This window comes from Filicampus tigris, chromosome 5, assembly GCF_054856515.1.
Source record: "Filicampus tigris isolate MCC_2025a chromosome 5, RoL_Ftig_1.0, whole genome shotgun sequence".
In the NCBI taxonomy this organism is placed as follows: Eukaryota; Metazoa; Chordata; class Actinopteri; order Syngnathiformes; family Syngnathidae; genus Filicampus; species Filicampus tigris.
This window is the reverse complement of record NC_141221.1, coordinates 8479043-8505809: the sequence shown is the minus strand read 5'-3', so window position 1 is coordinate 8505809 and position 26767 is coordinate 8479043. Positions and strand designations below refer to the sequence as shown.

General features: G+C 41.5%; 1 protein-coding gene across 4 annotated transcripts in view; it reads left to right on the top strand.

Moving 5' to 3' along the window:
• LOC147147141 (homeobox protein orthopedia B-like) overlaps window positions 1-20213 on the top strand; it is a 71340-nt gene extending 51127 nt beyond the window's left edge. For 2 of the 4 annotated variants that reach the window (XM_086030377.1, XM_086030378.1), the window contains 3 exons: window positions 14516-15795; window positions 16064-16488; window positions 19067-20213. In XM_086030377.1, coding sequence (XP_085886503.1) covers window positions 15720-15795; window positions 16064-16488; window positions 19067-19570 — 1005 coding nt within the window. In that variant the 5' untranslated portion in view covers window positions 14516-15719 and the 3' untranslated portion in view covers window positions 19571-20213. Of the gene's footprint in view, window positions 1-8857; window positions 9372-14515; window positions 15796-16063; window positions 16489-19066 lie in introns of those variants that run through there. The other 2 variants (XM_086030379.1, XR_015086775.1) reach the window with 2 other exon arrangements.
• Window positions 20214-26767: the final 6554 nt, after the last annotated feature.

Below are 26767 nucleotides of genomic sequence, written 5' to 3'. Positions count from 1 at the left end.
TCTTACATAATGAAAGGAACTGAAAACTTGTAATGGCATTTGAGCGCCACGCAGCTTTTGTAATGTGGAATGATCAAATAAATCAAGCAGAAATTCATACATATCTCGCTAATCCATTTCAAAGGCACTTTATTTGTTTTGGAAATAGCAGTGGGTCGTTCCAATTTGAGCCCTAAATAGGCAGTTAGAGGGCTGGGGGGGTGGGGGTGGAGCGGAGGCGGGGGTGGGTGGGGGTTGGGGGTGGGGGGGGTCGCCCAGGAGATGTGCGCATTATTTGCACATGCATGAGAGGAAATAACCTGCAGTCACCTTCAAAACTTCTGCAGCTTCTTCACTGCAGCACTCGGTAGAAATCGGTCCTCTCTTCTTCTCCTTCACTGCAGACTCCATCGCCGCCCCGCCGTTCAACCCCTCCAAGGTCAGCAGGTCAACGTGCGCTTCGTATGATTCATAAAAGCCTCATGCCGAGGTAGAGCCGCTCTAGGGCCGCGTTTGTTTGCCAGGAAAGCTGATTAATTCCGTCAGTCGGTGGCATCTCTGCAGTTGTCGACCAGATGGCACTGTTTTGCTTCCTAATATATTCTTATTTAATACAGAGCAGGTGTATTATAGCAATGAATGAGTTGAACAAACGTGAGTGAATCACTCAAAAGCTTTTGGAATTTTGTTTCCGTACATGCGTACATATATATATACATATATATATGTATATATATACATATATATATATATGTATATATATACACATAACGTAGAGAGAATACTGTAGTTATCCACATGTACGTATAACCTACGTACAGGGAGCCATATGATGCCCCACAAAACAAAAACGTAACTGCTTTCACTCTCCATACCCCATTTGTCATACCACCATTCAGTACAAATGATTCCAAAGTATAAAACTTGCATTAAAAATATCTAAGCCTTTTTTATGTTAGTCATTAAATTTGCTCAATTTCGGATGAATCGGAGTAAAAACGCCAACGAGTTCCATCACTCATATCTACTGTGAGTCATGTGATTACTTTGTCTGCTAAGCATCCAAGCAGGTACCTCCTCACCTTTAAAAAGCGCCATTATACCTCTGGAGTTTAAGCTATCAATCACTTAGTTGGAGGCCTTGTCACTTTTTGTGGATATCTCATTTTGCTACAACTGTCTATTTGAACCGCAGCGTCTATTTTGTTATAGAACAGGAGTGTGTGCGCACCTTTACACGTGCACGCACGCACACAAGTTGTGATTGATGAGAGGGACAAAAGTGTCGGCACCGGGGACAGGAAGTGGACCAGGCCGGGGGAGGACGGAGGTGTGCTACTCTTCTGTCAGGAGGAAACGCGATTCATTCACCCTTCCCAACCGGCCACACAGCACCACCGTGTATTTTCACTCTATGCATGTCAACGGTATTCAGATGACCCCCTGCTCCCCCCGCTCCTCCAGCCCCGTTTAGGAAGGCTAGCGACTGGCACTCAATCGATTAAGCTCATCCAAAGCTGGCATGCTAGTCTTTTTTTTTTTTTTTTTTTTTTTACCAAGTACATTGGTGCCTTGAGATACATTTTTTTTTTCTGTGACAACTTTCGAAACTCAAAACACTTGAATCACAAATCAACTTCACCCAATGAAATGAATGCAATGCCATTAATCCGTTCCAGCCAAAAACGCAATTCTGTAATATTGTAAAAAAAATAAAATAAAAAAACACACACAATTAAATGACACATGACAAATGACACAATTGAAGTCAATGTAAACAATGAGGAAACAGTTTCGACCAGAGTTTTTGCTGCAATTCATTTGCTGTTGTGCCGCGCCATCTGGTGTGCGTGCCTTGGCCACCTGGGGGCAGTATAATACAGACATTTGTATATACTTGGTCACAGCTCCCCAGTAACTGCAGTCACATTGTTTGTTTTTTGCCGAGGATAAAGAAAACGCGGCTGTGAGTATCATCATACTGTATTATCTTCATATGTTGCTCCACAATTTATGTTCAACCGCCGTCGCTTAAAGGGATATTATAATGGCTCGTTTAATCGAACAAATGACAGCCCTTATCTGCCAATCGTATCTCGAGGCACCCCTGTATTTCCACACTAATGGCGTTAGTCGATCAACAGGTGGCGCCATAGCCCAAAACAGTCAGGTCATTTAAGCTCTCCAAAAAAAGAAAAGGTTAGAATGGCACACACGTAAAATAAAAGGTTGACAAAAATAAAAGAAATAATACAATAAATAAATACAAATCAATCAATAAAAATAAAGTAAAATGGCGTAAAAAATTACGTTGGTCTCGTCTTCTTCTCATTGGGCCGATCGTTAGCGAAGAATGCCAAAGCTTTTAACAGTTTCCCATCAGGAGGTCTTTTTTAACCATTTATTTCCCCAAAATTCTCAAGTTGAATACTGCTTCCACTGTTTCCCAAATTCTAACGTGTACAGTATGCTTATCATATGAAGTTGTGTAATGTGTTAATTGAAATCCTAGTTGGCAATTAAATAACCCGCTTTACACGTCGACAGGAGCAATTATTTCGGCTCCATTTCATAATTAGTGGCCATTCGTTTTGTACACACCATCCTATTTAAAGTATGCATAACCGAGCGTGTGTGCGCTGGATGGGGTCCTGTGTGGAGGTGTGTGCATACCTATTTGGCTGTGTGTGTGTGTGTGCGCGCGTGCGCGTGTGTGGCATGATCTGCGATAGCCTGTTAATTGTCTGACAGTGTTCCCACACACACCTCTGCTAATGTCCCGCTTGCTATTCAGTCTGCGGCCCGCATGTGTGCAGTAACCAAGCCCCCCCCCCCCCCCATCCCCCAATCCTCCATCCCATCCTTTGGTACGAGTTGTTCCGTTACAATGGCAGTCCCTCATTTGATAATTAACTTTACCCCAACGAGCGGTGATCATGCCCTGACATTAGCTTGTGAAGCAACGAATAAGGTTTCATGGCTGGACACTTCATTAGGTACACCTTTTGGTATAGTTAACCCCTTCCATGTGTTTTGAAAATAGTTCAACTTATTCAAACACACTTCACAAAGTACTCCTCCGTCCCGGTTCTTGCTCGCTCGCTGTCAAAGTAATGTGAAGCTATCGTACAACATCACTTTGAGGGGATGAAAAGACTCGCTCACGCATTTCTCCAAACAAGAGGTAAAGGGTGCTTGCTTCAAGTTATTTGTCACACAGAGAATTAAACGTCACCAAACCGTGGATGCAAATATAATTCCGGCCGACAAAAGTCTCCTAGCTGACTGCCGAGATATCATGCAAAACGCTCTATACGGGCTCATGGAAATGAGCATAGATGTTGCAGTAATTATAGACCTTCAACCAACTGCTACTTTAATACACTTGGAGCAGCATCACATACAAGCAGACCATGCAACAATACTCACAGGCATATTTTCTGTCTGCTCTCGGGTGCAAGTAATATTTCTGCATCTTATTGGGGACCTTCTCTGTCTCTTCTTCTTGCTCTTCACTACTTTGCATCCAAATAGCTGCTCTGTCTTGTAGTAGTACTTTTGAAAATGTCAAAGTACTTTGTGGCAATTTGTGAGCACGTTAATCCGACTTTTGTCGCCTCAAATGTGTATTTGCTTCGCACGTTATACTACATTTTGTGTACACGTTATCTACATTTCATGGTCATAAATGAGTATTTACTGGCTACAAATTTGCATTTGAGCCCAATTATTTATCTATATTGTGGCCGGATCATTTTTTTTTTTTTTACATGTCATTTCCCGTTGCTCTGTAAGGATTTCATGAAATATTGCAGTTTTTGCCTGTGAATGCAAAAACGGAATGCATGTCTACCAAGCTCCTTGGACAGCATCCTCAGGCCCCATCAGGTGCGCTGAAGGACAGCTCCCACTTTCTCTCTCCTGAGGGGGGGATTAAAAAAAAAAAAAAAAAAAAAAAAATCACAAACGCCAGCTCACTCAGGAGTTGGACCCAATATTTTCTTCCGGATGCTGACAGACGCTGCTTGTAAGTCTCTCTTGTGCGGGAGCGTGCCGCCACTCTCATTACAAACGCTGATTAAAGCATAGATTAGCCAGCAGTGGCCCCGCGCGCTCCTCACCAGCAGCGCGTTCAATATCAATTAGCGGCTGCGGCAAAAGCAGCATGTCCACTGGTGGCTCTTGTCTCCAGCTCCCGTGCAGCCTCCCTTCTCGCAACGCTGCATGACAACACCCCCTCCCACCCCCCACAACCTCCTTGAAAAACAAGAGTAGTGTTAGAAGAAAAAAAAAAAAAAATGCAGCTAAACACCGACACTTGTGTATTATCACTTTAATTTGTGTGCAAGGTGTCACTAGCGTCGGGCCGGAGGAGAAAAAAGTATTTAAACCCTGCATGAGTTTGATTTATAATTCTTATACAGCATCGCTATGAATATCGTCGCTGTCCTGTGAAACACATTTATTGTCCAGTTTTGGAAAGGATTTTCATTTTCACTTTCGTGAAACACCGTTGGCGTAAAAATGAGAAAATTGAAATTCATTTTCACTTTTGTGAAACACCATTCACGTAAAAATAAGAAAATTGAAAAAAAAAAAATGGACAGTGTTTTTCATAGGACAGCGACGATATGATAATTGGAAACAATCGAGGATTTTTATTTTGGTAACGTAAATTCTGGTTGTGTTGCAACTATGTCACTGTGTCCAATCCTGTTCAATTTTGAGCCTTTCGGGTACTAAGCATAACATTTTAAATGGCAAAGGCCATATTTAGTCACGAAACCTCTCAAAATTTTGTCTACAATCCAATCAAACCTTGTTTTATTTAAAATCCATTGCGGTGTTATATAAAGACACAATCATACAACTTGTACTCTATTTTTGTAATGTTCCAGGCAACCAAAATCTGCAAATTGAAAGCAAACGTGTCGAAATGTGACCCGAATTTAGAAAGTGTCATCACAAAAACATACTACTATTAAGTGCAAAAATGACTTTTGAGTTTACTCTTTTCGTTCTAAATTATAACCCCCCCCCAAAAAAACACATTTCAATCCTGTATTGACATGCTTCTATAAAAAGTATTCAATTCGAGCGCGTCTGCATCCTGTGTAAAATGAAAATATTCTAAACGATGCCCTATAAATCGTCCACAACTCTGACTGATGTGTAAACTCATTTATATTCCAATCTATATCATTTCATGCCTGTTATAGCACGTTGGTCCTGGGTGTTTATCGAGGGTCACCGTGCGAAATTATTCAATTATAACCGTCTGCCGTGCAACAGCACAAGCTCTGATTGGCTTTTTCCAGAGAGGACGACCTACAGAATTTCTCCCGAGTGGGCTAAATATATACGGTGTTGCTCACCCTCCACCATCCCCGTTCGCCGACAGACAGGCCACCCAATTAAAAGTGGCCATCGATTATAGATAGCTGCCTGCTGGCATATGGAGGGAAGACGATGTTGGATGCTGTGCCACTGCCAATACAGGCCGCGGTGTGGCCGCGCGCTAACCAGAGCTGACACCGGCATATTAGATGTGGACCGGGTTAATTCACCTGCACTTGGCCCCTGTGTTGGATCCACAGCACGGCGCTTTATCTGCCCGCTCTAAATGCTGATCATTAGGTTGCTTCCAACTGCCGCCGCCGCCGCACCACTGCTTCTTATCATTGATTCCAAATCACAATTATTTCACTTCTCCGCCATTGCTCGGACTGGGGATGACCAAGGTTTAAACTTGTTAAAGGGGGGAAATCAAGCCAGACATATTTTTTTTTCAAGAATATGTTCTATGCAAGCCCACTAGTTGAAAGTGGGCATTCTGATCAATTTTGCATTCGTGGAATAAGGGCTAATCCACTCGTTTTTAGCCATCTCCGGGGGGCGGCCATTTTGTCAATTCTGTCGACTGTAAAAATCACATCGCAGCTGCTCACAACGACCAATCACGGCTCAGATTCAGAAAACAGGTCGGCCCCGATATTCCGAATGTGTGTGCATGAAGCATTTTTATTCCGATCAGGAATTTAATCCAAATAAATGTGTCCATGTCAATTTAGCCAGCGTCTCTTCTCTCACAGTTGGATTCGAAAAAAAAAAAAAAAAAAAAAAAAAAAATCAGTTTTGCCTTTAACGCACCAAAGTTAGCATAGCAGCTTTCCAAATATGTATTCTTTGTTTTTCTCCAGCTGCTGCAGCTCCCCCGTAGTGTTCTGGCGCCCCCCGAGGTGACGGCCGCATCGCATTTACAACCACCGCTCCATGTCATGTAAATGATATGTAGTTTCCCGTCAACTCGTGCTGGTGGGCCACCTTTGGGTTGTCTGTGATACATTTTTCTTCGAGAACAAATTCAGACCCATTGCGTACAGATGCTGGACAAAATCCAAATCAATCAATCACCCGCTCTTAATAGTTAGACGCAGTGAGGGAATGTCAGTGCTAATTTGTACGTCTATGTGCAAATACTCTTTCTGGCTACATCACCTGTCATTGTGTACTGAAGCCCCCCTGACCTATTTTCCAATTTTCTCCCTCCTATTTTCCACAAAGCTGCGTTTCCATTAGTGTTGGGAAAACATGATGGCAGGTCCATTTAAAAAGCCGCCGCTCCACCCTTCCCATAAGGGCCCGCGGCCAGGAAAATAAGAAATTAAGAGCGCCCGCTGTCTCTCCCAAACTCCTCCACCGGAGCTCCCGGAGGGCGGGACAGGGGAGCTTTACCTTAGCATATGTTAACTATTACAAGGTGGCTTGATGGAACACAACAAAATGACTGGTAATTGACATAAAATATGACAAAGCGTCGGAGTCTTTGCGAGGGAAGCGTGGCACATTACGGCGTATCAGCTCCGTAATGTGACTGATTAATGAAAGATCAACCTCGCACTCACTCAGCTGATTCTGTGAAAAATGAGTTTTGTGTTGTCATTCCGACAAGCCGGCAAACCGCCGCCGGAAAAGACTATTAGCCGGAATCATTATCAATAGCCATATTTTCAAACTCTATTACGGCAATCAGGCTAGAATTTATTCAATAGATTTACTTCATTTGCTTGTAATTGATAAATAATCAAAATTTATCAATGTACTTGCACACATTTCACTAACAATCAGGGAAAACTGCCCCATTTACCAGCTGACTTGGTCCAAATTAGAGCTAAATTGATGATCAATTAATCTTGGGAGGGGTAGTGCGCCGTGTTTAGCAGAGGAGCAGCAGAAAAGTGGCAGAGAGAAGGGAGCGAGGGAGAGGGAGGAGACCGGGAAAGGATGATAAAGAGAACGGACGGACGGGAGAGCGCGCGAACGCAAACGCAAACGCGGGCTCGGACGAAAACGCGAGGATGCCGCGGCAACGCTCCCCGTCATGCCGCAAGTACAGCTTGGAAATACACGCGGTGTGCGCAGGTGTGGGTGCGGGCGCGTGTGCGCGTGAGTGGTACACTGAGAAGTATCAGGGGGTAGATGAAGTTGGGCAAGTGGCGACGAGCAAGGTCAAAGAGAGTGATCCCATTTATTCTTTCATTTGCTGAGCCATTCAATTGCATGACGTGGCTTTGCCGAGCTTTGATAATTGCCAGCACATGTTTCTAATTTCAAGCCACTCAGAGACGCCGCTGACCCAAGTCCTCCCCTTCTCTCTGCCATGTTTGCCACTAGAACAAACACACCTTGTCACAGTAGACAACAAATGGATGCAGAGTCAATCTCACGCTGCTGTAATGTCACTCTGGCGCTCGACAGTGCTGCCTTGAGATAAGAGTGGAATTTGTGCCCTGACCACGCTTGTAACTAGAGTCGTCACAATAACAGTTTTTTGCACCCGAGTCCGAGTCATTTGTGTTTTAGTACCTCCCGGTACCGAGTCTCGATCCGATACCTCGGCACTGCGTTACGAAGGAAAAAGATTGCTTTCAAATTTTCTTGATTATGGTTCGGATGGATGGATCTTAATATTCTTTAATAAAAATAAAGGTATCCCAACATCACTTTTTGTGTTAGTAAGTCAGCAGAGGTTCGAATCAGGTAAACAACTAAAATCTGTTATCCCTGACTTTAGAAATGTCAATAGTCTGATATTTTTTAGCCGATGCCGATCAGCGGATGATCACACGATCGGATCGGGACAACTGCACTTGTCACGCAAAACACTCGTATCTCAAATTTTTTTGCCAATTTAAATGAATTGAAATACAATTAATCCATTCCAGTACCCCAAAAAACAAAACAAAACAAATGTTTGTGTTCTTTAATCGTGCTCACATAATTAAATAGAATGTAAAGATTTAAATACCCTCTAAAATGTGCGTGTCGGAATCTGGTCCTCGAGGGCTGCTATCCTGCATGTGTCCCTCCTCCAACACACCTGATTCAAATGATCAGGATTGTTATCGGGGTTTGCGGGGCTTGCTGATGAGCTGATCATTTGAATCAGGTGTGTTAAAAGAGGCTGCAGGATAGCAGCCCTCAAGGACCAGATTTGCTCTAAGGTGACAAACAAAATGTCTTGATGGGGTGTTGGGCATTGGGCAAAATGGCCACCGCCTGAGATGGCTAAAAATGGGTGGGACTCATATTCCACAAACGCAATATTAATCGGAATGCCATGTTTAGACTAGTGAAGGCGCACAGAACATATTATTACAAAGAATTTTGGGGGGTTGACTTCCACTTTAAGGAACAACTACCATTCATGATAAATACATGGAATTAGCCAAATAATTTATAAATGCCGCTTGGCATGGTGGGAAAGTATTTATTCTTCCCTTGACTCCAAGGGCTTTATTTTTGTGCCCATCGCAAGTCTAATTGCTGTCAAATTTTGAGCAAGGATTGAGTTTTGTTTCTTTCTGTATTTTTGCAGACAAGCACAGTTAGGAATGGGCGTTTGCGCCATTGTGGGTGTGAACGCAGCTGACCAGCTTACCGGCCAACGGCCTTTAAAAGCACAGTCTTTGACATATAGTCACCGGAGGCCATGCAGAAGATCGGAATACGATAAAGTACGTTTCTATGGAACTGCAATCGGACCTTGATGGGTGGATGATGTCAAGTTGGCCAAGGCAAACACAGATCATTTCTGTGAAGTGAAGTGGGGGCGCCTTCCAACCCAATCGTTCGTGTCCATGTGTGAACCCTACCCCCAGCTGTGCCGCGGCCAAGTTTGTGATTCAAAAAATATCATAAAGATGATGATAATCATAGTAACAGCTTCAATTAAACGATTCTGTAATGCACACTCTTGTCATATTTATGAATGAAATATGATGTCATCCACCACACAGATCCGTGGAGGTCAGAATCGATCTGCCTGTTCGCCTCGATCAAATCACTAAAATCACGTTACACCACCTGCGCCACAACTTAGACCTGCTTCCAGCGGGTCTAAAGTCTGGTCTACTTTCAACCACCAAATTGTCAGGTGCACCAGTGGCATGTGAAAAAAAAAATGACCCTGGTCCGCCGGAACGCCCAGCGTGGCGTAGCGCGGTGTGCCAAATTCCCCAAATACACTTGACTCAACTTGCACTGACGCGAAAATCAAGATGTGCCAGTTTTTTTCTGCCTGTGCGCTGTGTATGAAAATAAATGTCAAAAGAATGAACGTCAAAAAGCTGTCGACAATCCAGTTACATTACAGCCGCCGTCTGGAAGTGAGCACCGCGGATGTACTGAAATCTTGATGTAAACCCTAATGAAAAGCAACTTCAGGAAAATTAACAACACGAATCTTGGTTGAGCTGCAGCTTTCCGCCTAGAAACATATGTTTGAACTTATTACATTTCATTGGTTTCACATTTCACAGATGTATGCTGATTAGTAAAAAAAAAAAATTCCCAAATTGTATCTCATACACAAATAGTTACATATACTTAAAAATAAACTACGCCATGATTCATTTTGTTGCGGAAACACTCCGAAAATTGCCTCATTTCTCCTTACATGCTGTGCCAAAAAAAAAAAAAAAAAAGTGTTTTATCATTCAAATGCATGAAAATGTTAACACGGTTAGGTGCTTCGGATCAGGGCGCGTTAAGCGTTTACATTCCTTCATTTTCGATGTACAGTAACCCCGAAGTCTTCTAATGACAGCGCGTCCTAGTAAATCTCCTGAGGACAGGCCCTTACGGCACTGCGTCCACAGCTCGCTGGCACCTGTAATGTAAGGCGCTCATTACCTTAAATGATGCATCACAGCTTCCTAATGATGGAGCCACTGTAATGGAGCCAACTAATGAGAAACTCTTAGGAAAGAGCATATTCGAATAGCTGGGGCAGAACTGGAAGGAAAGTCACGGGATGGGATGTAAACACGCAATATTAAGGCGTCATAGTTAATCCTTTGACCCCCCCATTCACGTCAATATTTAGCTTCTCTTTCAAATGTAATTAAAGACGGTGTTCATGAAACAATTTGGTTTATTTCGGGATCAATATGGAGCTGAGGGGAAAAAAGCGCATTCAAAGCCACCGGCATGATGAGGAATCGGGATTGCGTCACAAAGCTTCACGTGGATGCTTGTTGCTAACAGGCTGTCAAAATATAGTCACACGGGATTTGTTTGGCTGATGGCCTTTTAAGCCTTATTACTTTCAAAAGGTGTGCTTTGCAAAAAAAAAAAAAAAAAAGGAGAAGCAGATTCAAGTCATTTACTGTTCATTTTAATGAAGTAAATGTGACATTTGGAGCTACGGTGGCAAGACGTCACGTATACTAATAAAATATGCATCTATATTCCGGGAATCATTTTGTATCCTGATGAATGAAGGCCGTTGCTTGTTATTTAGATTTTCACAGTGCGGATGAAACGTGCAAAAGGGCTGCCACGGAGTCAAGTGGGAAATCAGATGTTGATATTTTTCTCCTGATGTTTCTATGAATATTTATGGAATTCCCAAGGAGAATCAACCAGAGGGTTTAGATTTTCACTTTTTTTTTCTTAAACCATGTGCTTTTTCTGTTGGATAAATATGGGGGGGGGGGACTTTTAGTCACTTAATGGCAACAAAATTAGTTGGTTACCATTCACCTTTCCACAGTTACAACGTTACATTTTTCTTGTGACACTGCAAAATTTTAAGAGCAACTCAGACTAGGAAGCTATGAGTGAAAATGTGTCATGGTTCCACATGTTTACGGGAAATTTTGTTATGAATTGTATTTCTTCATTTGGAACTGGAGCCTTGAGATTGTGAACAGTTCCAAAGAGTAGTCAGTGTTAACAAAAGACCTATAAATTTTGGCTCGATAGCAAAAAAAAAAAAAAAAAAAAATTTTTTAAGGCAGAAAAAGCCTACAAGAACATCACAACTGTATTTGTGGCTAATCAGAGGCATTTAATGGTGGCAAGTGTGTGCTGCTTCCCATTTAACACAAGTTTGAATATGATTGGTTAAATCTGAGCATATATGCCACATTCCCACTTGCACACTTGAAACCACATTATTTCAGTTATTTTTCTTTGCCTCTTTAAGGATAATAATAATTTTTGAAAAATTGTGTTGTACAGGTTATAGGTGACATTAGTGGTGGGAGAATTTTGGATTACAAAAAGCTGGCATTTAAACAGGGGTGTGTGGAGTTTTTTTGTCCACAATAATCAACATATTGTTTACGGCTGCAACTAATGATTATTTTCTGTAATTGATTAATTTGTCAATAATTTTGTCGATTAATCAGATTTTTTAATTAATCCGATTTTTTTTAAACATGTTTTAATTTCCATCCCTTTATTCAGAAATAGGACATTACTTCAAACTGACTGCAAAAAAGTCACAACTATAAATTGATTACACTGGTCAACACATTTTTACATTTTTTTTTAAATCAGACATGCAAGGAATTTTTTTGCCCTGATTCCGACTCTGTTCCCAATTGTTTTTACTCCAGCACATAAGGTTTTCATAATAATAATATAATATCAATAAATGTAGTGTAGTATGTTTAATCTGTATGAATTAAAGGTTAGGGTCAGCAACAGGTGGATTTTTTTTCTGAAATCCCATATAGTTATATAATAACAATGCATGTTCTTATAAATCCTTATTGTGCAATCTTTTATAGATCAAACTAAAAAAAAAATGCACTAAAAAAATGTAAATATATATTTTTTTACATCAACAAAAATACGTTTATGGATATATACAGCCATTTCTGAATAAAATTTGCTGTTGACCAGTATTATGATACAGTTCCTGGCTTGGTCCATAACATGTCAGAAAACAGGGGAAAAATATTAGTCATTGTTTTTCAAATTAAAAGCAGATGTTGGCTAATTCTCATTTTGAAAAAGCACAAAGACAATCAGTTTGCTTTCATTGAGGACTAAAGAAATTGGAGGATGTTTACTGTTGAGATTGAAATTTTGGAAGATTTAGAAAATGTAAAATTAATCTCTAAAGCAGAAATTGATTATCAAAACATTGTTTTTTTTTTTATTAGTTGTCGATTAATCATCACACGACTAATATTGTTAAATCGTAATAACTTGCCGTTATTATGTAGCTCAACACGCCAAGTGTACCTAATGTTGTGGTCTAATGACTCACAATGCCACCTTTGAGTGCCTCGTGCTGTGGCCATTTTAATATCCCAACCCCCCCCCCCCCCCCCCCCAGCCCGCCCTCCACCACACCACACACGCACATGCACGCGCACCACCATTCACCCTCTGCGTGACACACTCCTCCTCTTCATCATTAAGGAAATGGCTCTTCTTTGCTGATTATTTTATTTGGAGCCTGTGATTACCGCCATGTGCGAGAGATCACGCAGTACCGGGGAGCAGGCGCGGGGCGGCGGGCCTAATTGGGGCTCGGGATGCACTCTGTGGTGCAGCCAAGCTGGGTGGCCGGAGAGGGAAGCCTGTCATGAGGACTGGGGGGGGGGGGGGGGGTGAGGGGGCGGGGGGTGTTCGGATGTACTCATTGGACCGTCATCAAATCACCTGCACACACACACACACACACGCACACACAAATGCCATTTCAACCATTTCTGTAGATGGAACATCGATTCCCCCCCCCTTTAAACGAGTGAATGTGTGTGCCTCAAAATGGATGGACCTAATACAATAGCAATACGGTATCTAAATTATCACGTTTATGTGTCTTTTTCTTCTGTTTGCTCGACAAATGGCACTTTTGCGCGGTGGATTGATCGCAGTTTGATGAGTTAAAAAAAAAAAAATGGCGCACGCGTAAATCTTGAGTAAAATTGCATTTGATTTTTTTTTTTTTTTTCTCTTGTATGTTCATTCAAAGTGTGTCTCTTGGCGTGTAAACAGCCTCGCGTGCACTCAGATGCGCCGCATTAACCCGCGTGGATTGCGCGCGAGTGTTTCCACTGCAAGGCAGAAAGATTGATGTGGTCCAGTTAGGGAGGCTGAGTGAGACATAGAGCCTGCACAAGTGTCTCGCTCTTATTACGCCAATAAAGGCAGAGTTGCAGGCGTCAACAGCACAAGAGATTACTGATTCATTTGCGTTCTCCGCCTGCAACAAACAACATTTCTTTTTTTGGTACCGGATTTCCGACACACATCCCCAAAATATAAAACACGAAAATTATCCTTCATTATTGTGGTTTGACTATTTTTCTTCCCCGAGGTGTGAATTCGCACTTTGATCAACGAAGAAATGTAAATGAACAGGTAAAACGTTGAGTCAATATTATACGCCTATGTGATAATTATGCTGATTACAAATGTATAGGGAAAAATTACCGAATTAAAAAAAAAACTGTGGAGGTGTTTGAATTTATTTTAAGTTTTATTTCATTGAATGCCCAACGTGGTAAAAGCACTACTTGCATTGGTGTTGTATTTATTACATTTAGTGCACTCTTAAAACAGAATCTACATTTATTATTATTAATGTTGTCTTCGTATAATCATTTATTAGACCTACATTGGAATATGCACGTAGCATGCTTTAATAATAATTTGGTTGGAGTTGCTATTCTTTTTTGTTGTACTAAAATGTTCATGTTAAATATAGTTTTATACCCACAAATGCGTAACAGTGGATTTGTCATTATTAGAATTATACTTCAAGTCATCTGGCATTTTCTGTATTATTGGCGTTATTGTTTCTAGGACACCTAAACAAAATGTTACTTTTTAAGATAACTTAAACAATTACATAATTTCAATTGACCTAAGACCCCCCAAAAAAAACACGTCTCGTATTTAGCATGCACTGTCATGTGCTTGAATTTGACAGAATTCCTTTAGGCGGCAAAATGGACACATATGATCTCTGATCGTACCGGATTTTAATGGTCTTCGAACACCCTCCACAACCTTCTCAAAATAATAATAATAAAACAAACTTGGCCTCGGGATCCTTTTCCTCCTATTCCCTCACTGAATTTACGGATCGTCGTGATGATGATGATGATGATGATGATGATGATGACGATGATGACGATGAAGTTCGGGATCCCTCTTCATCACCTGCACGTACCGGTCCATTTGCTTGTGTTTTTCCACGCTGCGCTGCTTCTCTGCATCCTGACAGATTGAGCACAAAGACGAGCACCATGTGGAGGTTCGAGAGGGGAAAGAGAAGTGACTCCTCGCTCGGACGCCCCCTTTGTCAAGTCCCGGGCTGTGCCGCTTCCATTCTCCGGCCTCAACTTGAACATCTGCCCCCGGAAGACAAAAACAAAACAAAACCAAAAATTCAAAATCCCTCATGAGCCACGCAGCCAGCACGGCGCGTCGACGAGTTGCAGATCAATGCTTGTCCCCTCTTTTTAATTGTGTAACAGTCCTACTTATGGACGCCCCCCCTGCAAGATGGGGGCAAGCGTTTAGGCTCCTGCACGTCTGATTTAGTTCCAAGCAAAGCGGGCCTAAATGGCTCTAATTGCCAACGCCTTGATGAAAAGTCGATGAGAGTTAAAGCGACCCGATCGCTAAGCGGAGCTGCGATCCATCTGTACTCCTTTATTTATTTATTTCCTCCATTTGTCTCCGCAAATCACCTGCCAGCCGGGACCGGGACGCGTATTTGTTTTTGTTTGTTAAAAAAAAAAATAATAATAATAATAATAATCATGATGATCATTTGCATGTTTGAGCTGTAATTTCATATCGTGGATTCTTATGCGTTATTAATGTTGCACGCTTATGCGCACATTGTCCATCTTGTGCAGTTGTTTTGCAATTTGACATTAATTCCTCTCTTTTTTTTTTTCCTAAGTGGGGGACATTTCACGCGTGTGTTCATCTCGCAAGCAGGTGTCCCGCAGCCCTCGCGTAGATTAAACAAACACATTAAGACGTTTTAACGTGGAATAATTTGAGCATGAAAAAGCTAATAAATCAGAGGATGGTATGGCAGAATTGAATTGTAGAGCTTTTTTTTTTTTTTTTTACGCGTGCACGCTTGGATCTGGGCGCGTGCGTGGCTTTAAGAGAAACACACACACATACGCACACACGCACAACAGGAAGGTGGGTGGGGGTCTGTGTGCTTGGGGGTGTCGGTTGGGTCCAATCCTTGCTTCTGATTGGTTGTTATTTGAGGAAGCTGACGGCTTCTCTCCACTAATAAGCGCCTCCCAGTCCTTCTAAGGGCCATTATAATGCAAGAGACCTCCTTTTTTTAAGCACAAAGCGAATTTTCCTTCATTTACAACATCTATGCCCCTTAAATTGCCCCCAAAGTTAGTAGGAGCGTTTTGCCCGGACCTCTTTTCGCCCTGGAGCGCTACGCGATGCTCTCCCACGCCGACCTCCTGGATGCTCGGCTCGGTGAGTTCTCGGCTCTAAACCCGGGAGCTAAACTCCACTGTAAGACTTAACTTCTTATTTATTTCACCTTGTGTGTGCGCGCGAGTCTGTGTGCGTGTGTGTAGTGAGCGATTGAGTGTGTATTTAATTACGTGTAAGTGTTTTTGTGGAATTAGGAATCATTTGACAGCATAAATGTGATTAAGACACCCAGCTAAATTAAGTTAATTTATTATTTTTGTCATATTTGTTTTTCATTCATGTTTTTTTTTTCTGCTTTTTTTTTTTTTTTTTTTAAACGCATTTACACTCTCTATATTCTTCTCAGGGATGAAAGATGCTGCAGAGTTACTCGGACACCGAGAGGCTCTCAAGTGTCGCCTGGGCGGAGGGGTGCCGGACCAGGGCCATCCGGGAGACATGGCCCCCGGTTCGGACTCCGTGGAGGGAGCAACTCTCTTGCCCGGCGAAGATATCACCACCGTGGGATCCAACTCGGGCGGTATGCCGGTGAACGGAAAAGAGCCGGAGAAGCAGCAGCAGCAGCAACAGCAGCAGCAGCAGCAGCAACAACAGCCCCAGCAGAGTTCGGGCGGGCAGGCCAGTCAGCAAAAACAGAAACGGCACCGAACCCGCTTCACGCCGGCGCAGCTCAACGAACTGGAGCGCAGCTTCGCCAAGACCCACTACCCGGACATCTTCATGAGGGAGGAACTGGCCCTCAGGATCGGCCTCACCGAGTCCAGAGTCCAGGTGAGCCTCTGAAATGGTGCAGGGGATTGGAAGGACTTAAAACTGACTCAGCATCAGTGCAAAATGCAAAGTTAGATGACTCATTTCGAGATAATATCAAACGTGTTGACTTCATCTTCCTTCATTTTGTTCCATTGTGCTTTATGTACATTGAGTTAAATAAACCGAGAGCTAGTTATAATCATGGAGTGGCCAAGTTAGTTTCGTGAAAAAAAAATAAAACGTTCAAATGCAGCTTAAAAAACGAGTTCTTTTTGAGTCGCTGTCCATTGTGCTGAAGCCAAGCTGTAAATAGTTCAATATTAAACGCACGCGCACTGTGTGGGAAATTATATTGGGGGGTGAAATAGAGTACAAAAAATGAATCTTATAATTGTCAAATCTGTCCAAAGGCAAATGGTTGATCGTTCGCCTAAAAAAAATGAAATTGATCAATACTTTCTTGTCAACTGGTTCATAAGATTTCTCAAAATGTAAGTTATTAGTTCGACTCAAGATTTTTGTGTTTTTACTAGGCAATGCTTAATCATTTTGAGTGTATTTTCTACCCCCAAAAATATCATTTGAATTTAGATCTACTTTTAATATGCAGTTGCACTCAAAGGTTTACATCATTTGTTAGCTGTGCACCATTCTTGAAAGAAAACACGAGTGATCAGGCAAAAAACACATTATTATTATTGTTGTTGTTGTTATTGTTATTGTTATTGTTATTATTATTATTAGTTGTATTTAATTCGATTCGAATTGACCTAACTAAAAATGACATTTCAAAATAGCACAATTGTCAAAACATCGCAATAAAAGAAAACTAGAAGTCGCCAATATTTCACCAATTTTTCCAGGGTGTATACATTTATGAACACAGCTGTCCTACGAGCACCCACTCGAGGAAAACAACCCAAACCTCGTTAAAAAAAAAAAGTCTGTTTACACGTGTTTATTTCTACAAGCGGAATTTGGATTTCCTTAAAACTAAACCCTAATCAGCCACTTTCAGGTTGCATTTATTAAAACGGCGAACAATGTTATTCAGCGGCGATGTGGAAACCGTGCGAATGAGCCCACGGAAGCAATAAAAGCCGCCCAGTCGTTATTGTCACCTCGACGGTCACGTGGTCGTCCTCAAATATTCCATCAACAAGCTCTTAATAGGACTCGAGAAGAATATCTGCTCTTTTTGAAGGGGGATGAGAGATTGCATTTGTTTTCTCCTGGTCGTGTAATAGCCTCGGTTGGTGCGTCACGCGTGGCTGCATGGAATGAGAGCGAGTTAATCACAACCGAGCGTGATGAAATCTTTACGAGAGCCACGCGTGTTTGGGTTGCAGCGCGTAGATTTTGCACTGCAAAACCTGTGTGTTATGCTGATATTATTTTTTTGTTTTTGTTTTGTTTTAGAAAAGCGGAAATTAACGCGACATTTCGACAAAGGCACTTGATCAAAAAACAAAAATAGCCCTCTTATAAACTTGCACATTTCCAATAAAAATATTCAAATGGAAAAAGTGGCACATTTATTTTCTTTCAGAATGCTCATATTTGTTTTACTGAAAAAAAACGGATGTAGTCTCAAGGTCACCTTACAAGGCAACAACAGATCGATTTTGGGTGGTGTATTAAATTAATATGCATTGTCACTAAATGACCAATAAATCAGTAAATGTTATTTTTGTCAATACCGATGACTTTAAGTGTGACGTGACAAAGAATATGCAAGTTTAGGCTGCCTATATATATATATTTTTTTTTACCACGATTAAGATAGTGACGTATTTATTTACAATACAATTCACAACAATTGTGTTTTAGGCGTTGCCTGACAGCAGAATTCATAATAAGATATAGCAATGATAACGAAGTGCTTGAAAATATATTTTTATTGCAGCAATTACGTATTTACATGCAGCATGTGATCATATTCAAAATGCTGCCCAGCCCCGTGAGTTGCTCGATGGTACAATTGTATTTCTTTCACTCATATTTTTTTAATAACGTACTGAAATTTTGTGTAGTATTAACATGCACCATGTCGTTTGATTATTTATTCCCTCTTAGATAGATAGATAGATAGATAGATAGATAGATAGATACCTTTTTTCAACCTTTAGTCTGCACGTATCTACATTAGATACAACAGAGTCCTATATACAAATACCTGAATAAAAGCAGCATATGTCAATATACAGCTCTAGGGAGAAAAAATAGGTGACCAACTCCCAAAAATAAAAACAATTGCCTTTTTTTTTGTCCGTTTTGACCATTTTTCTTCTTTTCATCTGCCAATAGTTTTGTTGTCAGTCGACAAAAAAAATGCTCATTATACTAAAATATAGAACGATGAAAAATACAACTTTGAACACCTTTGCAGTGGATTATTGAATTTAATTTATTTTAGTTACAGAGCTGCATGTATTCATCCAAAATCCATAATGTCGTAAAATCCAAAGTCGTCAAAACCTAAATAATAGTGGACCCAAACGCTAAGCAGAATTCGTGTCTGCAGTTGAAATGAGCCAGCAGTGGGTTTGGCGTGGCGCGTCCCCGTGTGACGGCTCGCTTTCCGTTGGGCCCGCAGGTGTGGTTCCAGAACCGGCGCGCCAAGTGGAAGAAACGGAAGAAGACCACCAACGTGTTCCGCGCTCCGGGCACGCTGCTGCCCACGCCGGGCCTGCCGCAGTTCTCGGCGGCCGCCATGGAGAACAGCCTGTGCTCGTTCCACGCCAACGACTCGCGCTGGGCCACGGGCATGCCCGGCGTGTCGCAGCTGCAGCTGCCGCCGGCGCTGGGCCGCCAGCCGCCGGGCATGGCGCAGTCGCTGTCGCAGTGCAGCCTGGGCCACGGGCCGCCGCCCAACTCCATGGGGCTGTCCAACGGCCTCTCGTCCAACGGCTCCGGCCTGCAGTCGCACCTCTACCAGTCGCCTTTCCCGGGAATGTCGGCGTCGCTCTCCGGCCCCACGAACGTATCGGGCTCCCCGCAGCTGTGTAGCTCCCCGGACAGTGACATGTGGAGAGGGACCAGCATCGCGTCCCTCCGGCGCAAGGCGCTCGAGCACACAGTGTCCATGAGCTTCACTTAGTGACTTGTACAAAAGCCAAAATACGCAGCCACCCGCCCCCGACCCTTCACCGTCATCACCCCCACGCCGAGTCTCCACACCCTCGCCCCGATTTAGACGCCGTGACGCAAGGAACCACACCTACGCAGCCAAGCGCGGGTTCATGAACTTAAAAAGAAGAAGAAGAAGAAAAAAAAATGGACGCTGAATCCCACTGTAATGATTATACGGAGGACCAAGCAATTGTGGTCTCCCCCGAGTGCCTCTTGCAGCACTTGTAATGTTGTGTTCAAGTGAACTTGTGTTATGTCAAAAAGTAATTTATCAAATATACATTGTTTTTCTTTTGTTGTTTTGTTTGTTTTTTGTTTTGTTTGTTTTGTTTTGGGGGGGTGCGTAACCGCTGGAGCTGCAGGCATGCATTGTGCATGCGTGGGGATTTTACACGAGGGGACACTGCACACGCACACACTTATACTATACAGTGATCTTTCAGTCTAGACCTAAACTCTGTTTTAGGGTGTTTTTGTGTAGATAAAAAAAAAAACATTCTTGTGTGACATGTTTTAACTTATTGTATGTGCTATATTACTTGACACATTTCTTATTAAATGTTTGATCTTACATCGAAATGCATCACATTGACAGGTTTGTACCAATTAAAAAAAAAAAGCAACAAATAAAAGTACTTTTAAAGAATGTCCAAATGTCTCTATTAAATTTGATTTCATTGGAGCTCATCGCTATAATCTAATATTGACTTTTACGGCGTGATTGCTGTTGGTGGTCATTGCTTGCTGACCTCAATTTATGAGAATCGGCTTTTGTAAACATGTCAGTGCATGAGATCACTTTATTAGGAACACGTGCACAACGTTATGAGATCCAGCACACAACTTAGGAGCGTTTTTATGTCACACAGCATTTGTCTATTGGTCTAGTTTACATTGCCGTGTACCGAGAGCTAACAATTTGTCCCATTAGCACTGTCAAGCTCCAACCACAATAATAATCACGTTCAATGAATACCTATATTACCGTGTCCATCAAAACTGAGCTTTTTTGTCTTTGTCAAGGTAGATTTTCTTTTTTATTATCATTTTCAGAAATGCATAAGGAAACAACATTTGGGTACTATTTAGTGCCTGTTCTGTATAGAACCAACCTTTATCCAGTGCAGGTTCTATCTAAAGAACCACACTTTAATGGTGCAATGAAGATTTTTTTACTACTGTTCCATTTTTTTTTATTTTTTAGTGCCGCGCTTGCATTGGATAGACACGTGTAGTGTGTTGCTCCCTTTACATGTAAATTCAAACAAATGACGTAATTCATATTCAGTATAAAGCTGTACAACCATGGCGTTTGTTATTATCAATACAATCTATAGCCATAGAGTTTATTCTATAGGAAGCAGTATAACACTCGTAATCATAAATATTTACTCATACTGTAAAATAACAATAATGTCATAGTCAAAACTCAGCTCCACAGCAAGCAAATATGTGTGAATTTCTTTTAACGTCCAAATATCTTCTCCAGATATTGTGTAAAAATAAACTCACTTGGATGTGAGGGGAAAATATCTTTTTGAGATGAAACACGGACCCCACCTCAATACAATATTGGCCCCGATCCTGGCCACAGGGTGTTAATTGATGAGCTCTGACTTCCGACCAGCAGCACCGCCTGCATGCTTATAATTGGATTTTTCTTTTTTGGTATCAAAACATTGCAGTTCAATTAAGGATTCCTCCTAATTAAGAAAAGTTTATTGCAGTTGAGCCAAAAGAGTTTGCTTTGCACCTTTTTCTATTAGCGTCAACTTGTTTGCTGCAAATATCACTCTGAGGCCACAGAACATCAGTTTCGTTCTGTAATGTGGATGGGTAATGGATAGATGGATGGATATCCATCCAATTATCCATATACCACTTATCCTCACAAGGGCAGTAGGTGTGGGGGACGCCCCGAATTGGTTGCCAGCCAATATACTGTGTGCATGGAGGGTAGAGTTTTCTTTCTTTTGGGATTTTTGCAAATGTGTGCGGTTCAAAACGGGCAGTGTCCACTGTTGTGCGTGTGAACATAGCCAACCAGCTTCGAGACCAATGCGATGGGCTCCTCTCATTCCCTTTAGATTCATGTGCCCACTCTTTGACATGGCTGAAACAGACACTGACTCGCTATCTATCTATCTATCTATCTATCTATCTATCTATCTATCTATCTATCTATCTATCTATCTATCTATCTATCCATCTATCCATCTATCCATCTATCTATCTATTTATCCCTCTATCTATTTATCCCTCTATATCTATCTCTATCTATCTATCTATCTATCTATCTATCTATCTATCTATCTATCTATCTATCTATCTATCTATCTATCTATCTATCTATCTATCTATCTATCTATCTTTATCTATCTCTACCTATCTCTCTATCTATCTCTCTATCTCTCTATATCTATCTCTATCTCTATCTATCTATCTTACTATCTTACCGTCTTTCTTTCTCTCTCTCTCTCTCTCTCTCTTGCTCTCAGTATATCAGATACAGTATATCAGTACCTCTGTTATATATATATATATATATATATATATATATATATATATATATATATATATATATATATATATATATATATATATATGTCTTCATCGTTCTCTATCTGTATCTACAGTATCTAGCTACCTAGCTAGCTATACAGTTAGCAAAGCATGTCTGTCCATCTCTCCGTCTCTCTCTCTCTCTCTCTCTCTCTCTATCTATCTATCTATCTATATCTCTCTCTCTCTCTATCTATCTATCTCTCTCTCTCTCTCTTTCTCTCTCTCTCTCTCTCTCTAAATATATGTATATATATATAAACAGAATATCAGTACCTCTGTCTCTCTCTCTATATATATATCGTCATCGTTCTCTATCTGTATCTGTCTGTCTGTCGTTCTTTCAGTCTCTCCCTCTCTCTCTTATCAGTGCATGAGAAATCACCTAATGAGGAATGGGTCGCGCATTTCCACAAACTCATTAACCCGCGAACGAGTGAGACTAATTGCGGTGTTTGGTTAATGCGATTCCGCAATCTGTTCGTGTGCAGCCCAGGCAGGCAGGACCCACGCAGGTCATCTGCACGGCTCCGCTGGATGTGGTGGGCCGTGCCCGTGAAGAGCACACCGCGGGCAGATTTAGCATAACATCACGCTCGTATGACACCGCTTCAGCCAGTCGGGGGTGTGGGGGGTTGGGTGGGGGGGGGGGGGCGCAGGCGGTGTTTCTCTCTTTATTACATTTGTTCAACCATTGTTGTGCGCTTCTATCATGACATGCCTGCCCGTGGAGCACCTGGTTGTGGAGCACACTCGATCGCAGCTGCAGCACAGTGGTCAAATATGACAAACGTTCATGATGGCCGGTATACAGTGTGCAGTATACTAAACAGCTTTCAAACGCAGTTAAGATCTTGGGGTCTGATAAAGCAGGCAAAAAAAAAGAAAAGAAAAAGCAGCGACATTGAGAAGCCAGGGAGCATTCATGATGGCGGCAACAGATTTGGATAAAAAAAAAAAAGAGATATTTCCCATCCTTGGCTTTATTCAAAACAATTGTTTGATGTTGCTGGCTAAAAGACGTTTTCATGATGATTGTGTTGCCTTCTACAATTAAGGTGCGTTTCTTTCAGTTGTTACCATTTGCTGGTTTAGCATTTTTTGGTTACTCAGTTTGCCATGTAAACACGTTTTGATAATATAGGAGTCGAGCCAATGCTAGCATGCTTTCCTGCAGTGAGATGTTTTTTTTTCCTCAGTACAAGCACTGTACGAGGTGTGTCAGAGAGGTTCTAATACTGGTATCAAAAAAGATATTCCTCAAATTCAACGTAATTCCCCTGTAGTATATGTTCTCTTTTCCAGTCTTCGTTGCCAACCTTCATGCACTCCATTCTTTCAAGATCCCCTGCGGCTCAGTCACAAGCATCTTGCTGTCATCCACGTCTTGAAAATTTGTCTTGATGACTCCCTTGAGTTCGGGAAAGAGGGGGGAAAAAAAATCACACTGAGCCAGATTAGATGTTTAACCGATTAGTCGACTAGTTGTCTATTTGTGGTGACTACTCCGCGTTGATGTTAAATGCTTGCCGTCGACTAATCGCTAATCGTGGGTTTTTGGCATTTCGTCTTCCACCGGGTCAATAAACAAAAATAAAATGATTTGGATTGTAGGCTCAATCTTTCTACCTTCAGCTCTTCCAATCATCACTACTCTTAAAAGGTTCGTATGAGCGGCGGCATGACCATGGGACTCAAGCTCGGTTTATTTCTCAAAGTGGCACTATTTGTGGATGTGAATGGACAAGATGACGCAATACTCGGCGAGCAAATATGAAATGTCTTCATATTTGACATATATGGCAACTTGGCTGACTTGTGTCCCATTCTGCAGTACGGTGGCTCAAAAGGCTCCTATTCTGTAGGTGCTACTGTTTAAAACGTGTTTGGTATTTTGTATTTGCCTTTTATTTATTTATTCCCTTCAATAATTTGTTCATTAATTCATTGCAAATAACAACAGAAAATATATTTGTAAAATAAACTATTTTGTAAATACATTTAAAAATGATTTCAACAATTTTACATATATATTAGTGTTGTCAAACGATTAAACATTTTAAACGAATTAATCGCAACATTTTTCCATAATTAATTGCCATTAATCATATTTTTCAACTACAATTTTTTCACAAAGCTCGGAACCAATATTTACTTGGGTAATATCTTGGAATTCATTTAGAAACAAATTAAAAGTACATTTTGATTCAAAGACTGTCGAATAGCTTTCTTTGATCTTTGAATACGATTATTTTCCAGTAATATACAACTGTTGAACAATACACTAAAGACGTACAACTAATATGGTATTTGAATTTGGCTTTGAAATTATTTTGAATTTCTCCAATGAGCCATAACTGAGTTAATTTTGTTTAATACGTTATGAAATTGTAATTAATCTCCATAGTTAACGCTTTAACTTTAACTTTGACAGCCCTAATATATATATATATATATATATTTTTTTATTTTTATTTTAAACCTCATCTATGAATGACCTGACACATCTGTCTGTTTTAAAACTCAAATGGGGCCCTTGAGCTCAAAAGTTTGCCCACCCCAAGATCAAAAGGTGCAAATATTTGACTTGTCTTCTAAATGTGATCGTCTAGGTGTGCCTAATGCCGTGGCCCTCTAACTGTGAGTTTGAAATACTGTCTGCGTAAAGCGTGCTGAATCCTAATCGCCTGCCGCATGGGGTCTCCTCGCCGTGTCTCATTAGGAATTTGCTGTGCTTATTTTTGTGAGTGTGACGGCAGAGAGGTTGAGCGAGAGTGAATAGACAGCCTGGGGCAAAGCTGTGTCAGGACAATGCATCACAACAACAAAAGGACTAATTAGCAATCAATTACCCGCATGTTTCTGTCCTGCACCTTTTATATGGTTAGAGTGGAGAGCAGGTTACCACTCAGCATGCCCCCCCCCCACACACACACGCACGCAAATACACTTACACACCACCTGCTGCCTGTGTATGTGCAGGGATGCACTTATGTGTGCTGTAACTGGGTGACGCAGGCTTTGATGCAGGACAATTTTCCGCCCAATGGAGAAAAGAATCTTTGAGTTGATATTAAAACGCACCTTTAAGAGAAGCACACCACAAACTGGTTTCCGGACTGGATCGTCTCCCAGATAAACCGTCAAATTATGGGTGGAGAAACTCGGTCAAATTATGGGTGGAGAAACTCGGTAAACGGGTGGGGGAGTGGGGGGTTTTATGTTAATGAGCTCCACTGGTAGTGGGGCAAAAGTGCGTCTCGCTCACCAACTAATTTTCAGAACTAGGCTGATAGATTTACTTAGGTGTTTAATTTCACACTTGATGTGTGGGCAGGTACCCCAGAGACCAAACTGCAGTATTTGTATAGCAGCAATTAACAAATCAATTTTCAACAATATGTCCCATTTAAAGGGAAAAAAAACACATTATAGTTAAACCCTCTATTGTAAAACAAAGCTCAAGGCTACAATGCGGTATAAATTGTGACTATTATGATGGATTTTGGGGGGGGGGGGGTCATAATTGTTATGTTACTATAGCGAGAACACTACTGCTTCATGTTTTCGGAAAGTGGTTCCCTATCACTGTGCTGCTATGAGATATCATCAGATGTGCTGTAGGATATTATACGATTTCACTTCATTGGTTAAAAAAAAAAAAAATCTCTGTTATTTATGACAATGATCGTATCTTTGCTCATAGATCTATGCCAGCGACGGATAGTGACAGGCAGAGCAATTTAATGCGCTTCCGCTAGATCACCGGTGTCAAACTCAAGGCCCGGGGGCCAGATCCGGCTCACCACATTATCAAACCAAATTCTGTGCATCGACTTCATGCTTCTTGCTAAAATACCCAAATTATTTGGATTCAGTCACAAGGGCCCTCCAAAGGAAACCATATACGATGTGGCCTGCGACAAAAATGACTTTGACACCCCTGCACTTGATACATAGAGAGAGAGAGAGAGAGAGAGAGAGAGAGAGAGAGAGGAGTATGGGTGAAGCTGTTGATTTCCACTCCCAGTTGAAGTTCCGTCGATATTGAAAGGAGCAGCACAAGGAATACATGAACTCACGATGCCCAAATTGTTGAGTTATTTACGTGCTGTTGAATTGACGTTCTTGCCGTTTGTTTGTTTGCAACGCTATGCAGTGCCATTGTTTGAAAATCAAGTTACGACATCCGCTATTGCTGTTTTACGGCGGGCTGTAATAGGTGGATGTGATTTCCGTTTATCTCGATGGATCGTGGCGCGAGTACGTCGTTCATCCACAAGAGAAATTCACTGCGGCCGGGATACAAATCGAAAAACAAAGCACGCTATCACACCGATTTGATCAGTCCTATCTTTATGGAGACAAACCCCTCTTTGTTGTCGCTTCTCCCTCATTTGCATGTAGTCTAATTCAATGTAGAATTGTTACATGAAACTGTTTTCTAGTAACCCAAAAAAAAAAAATAAAATAAAATAAATAAATAAATAAAAGCAGACAACGGCGGCACATGGGGGACCGTGAGGAGGCTGCGAGGGCCTCTCGTGCTAACAAGTCTGCATCTCAACAAGCCACATCCATCATCATCAATGCTCACATCTGC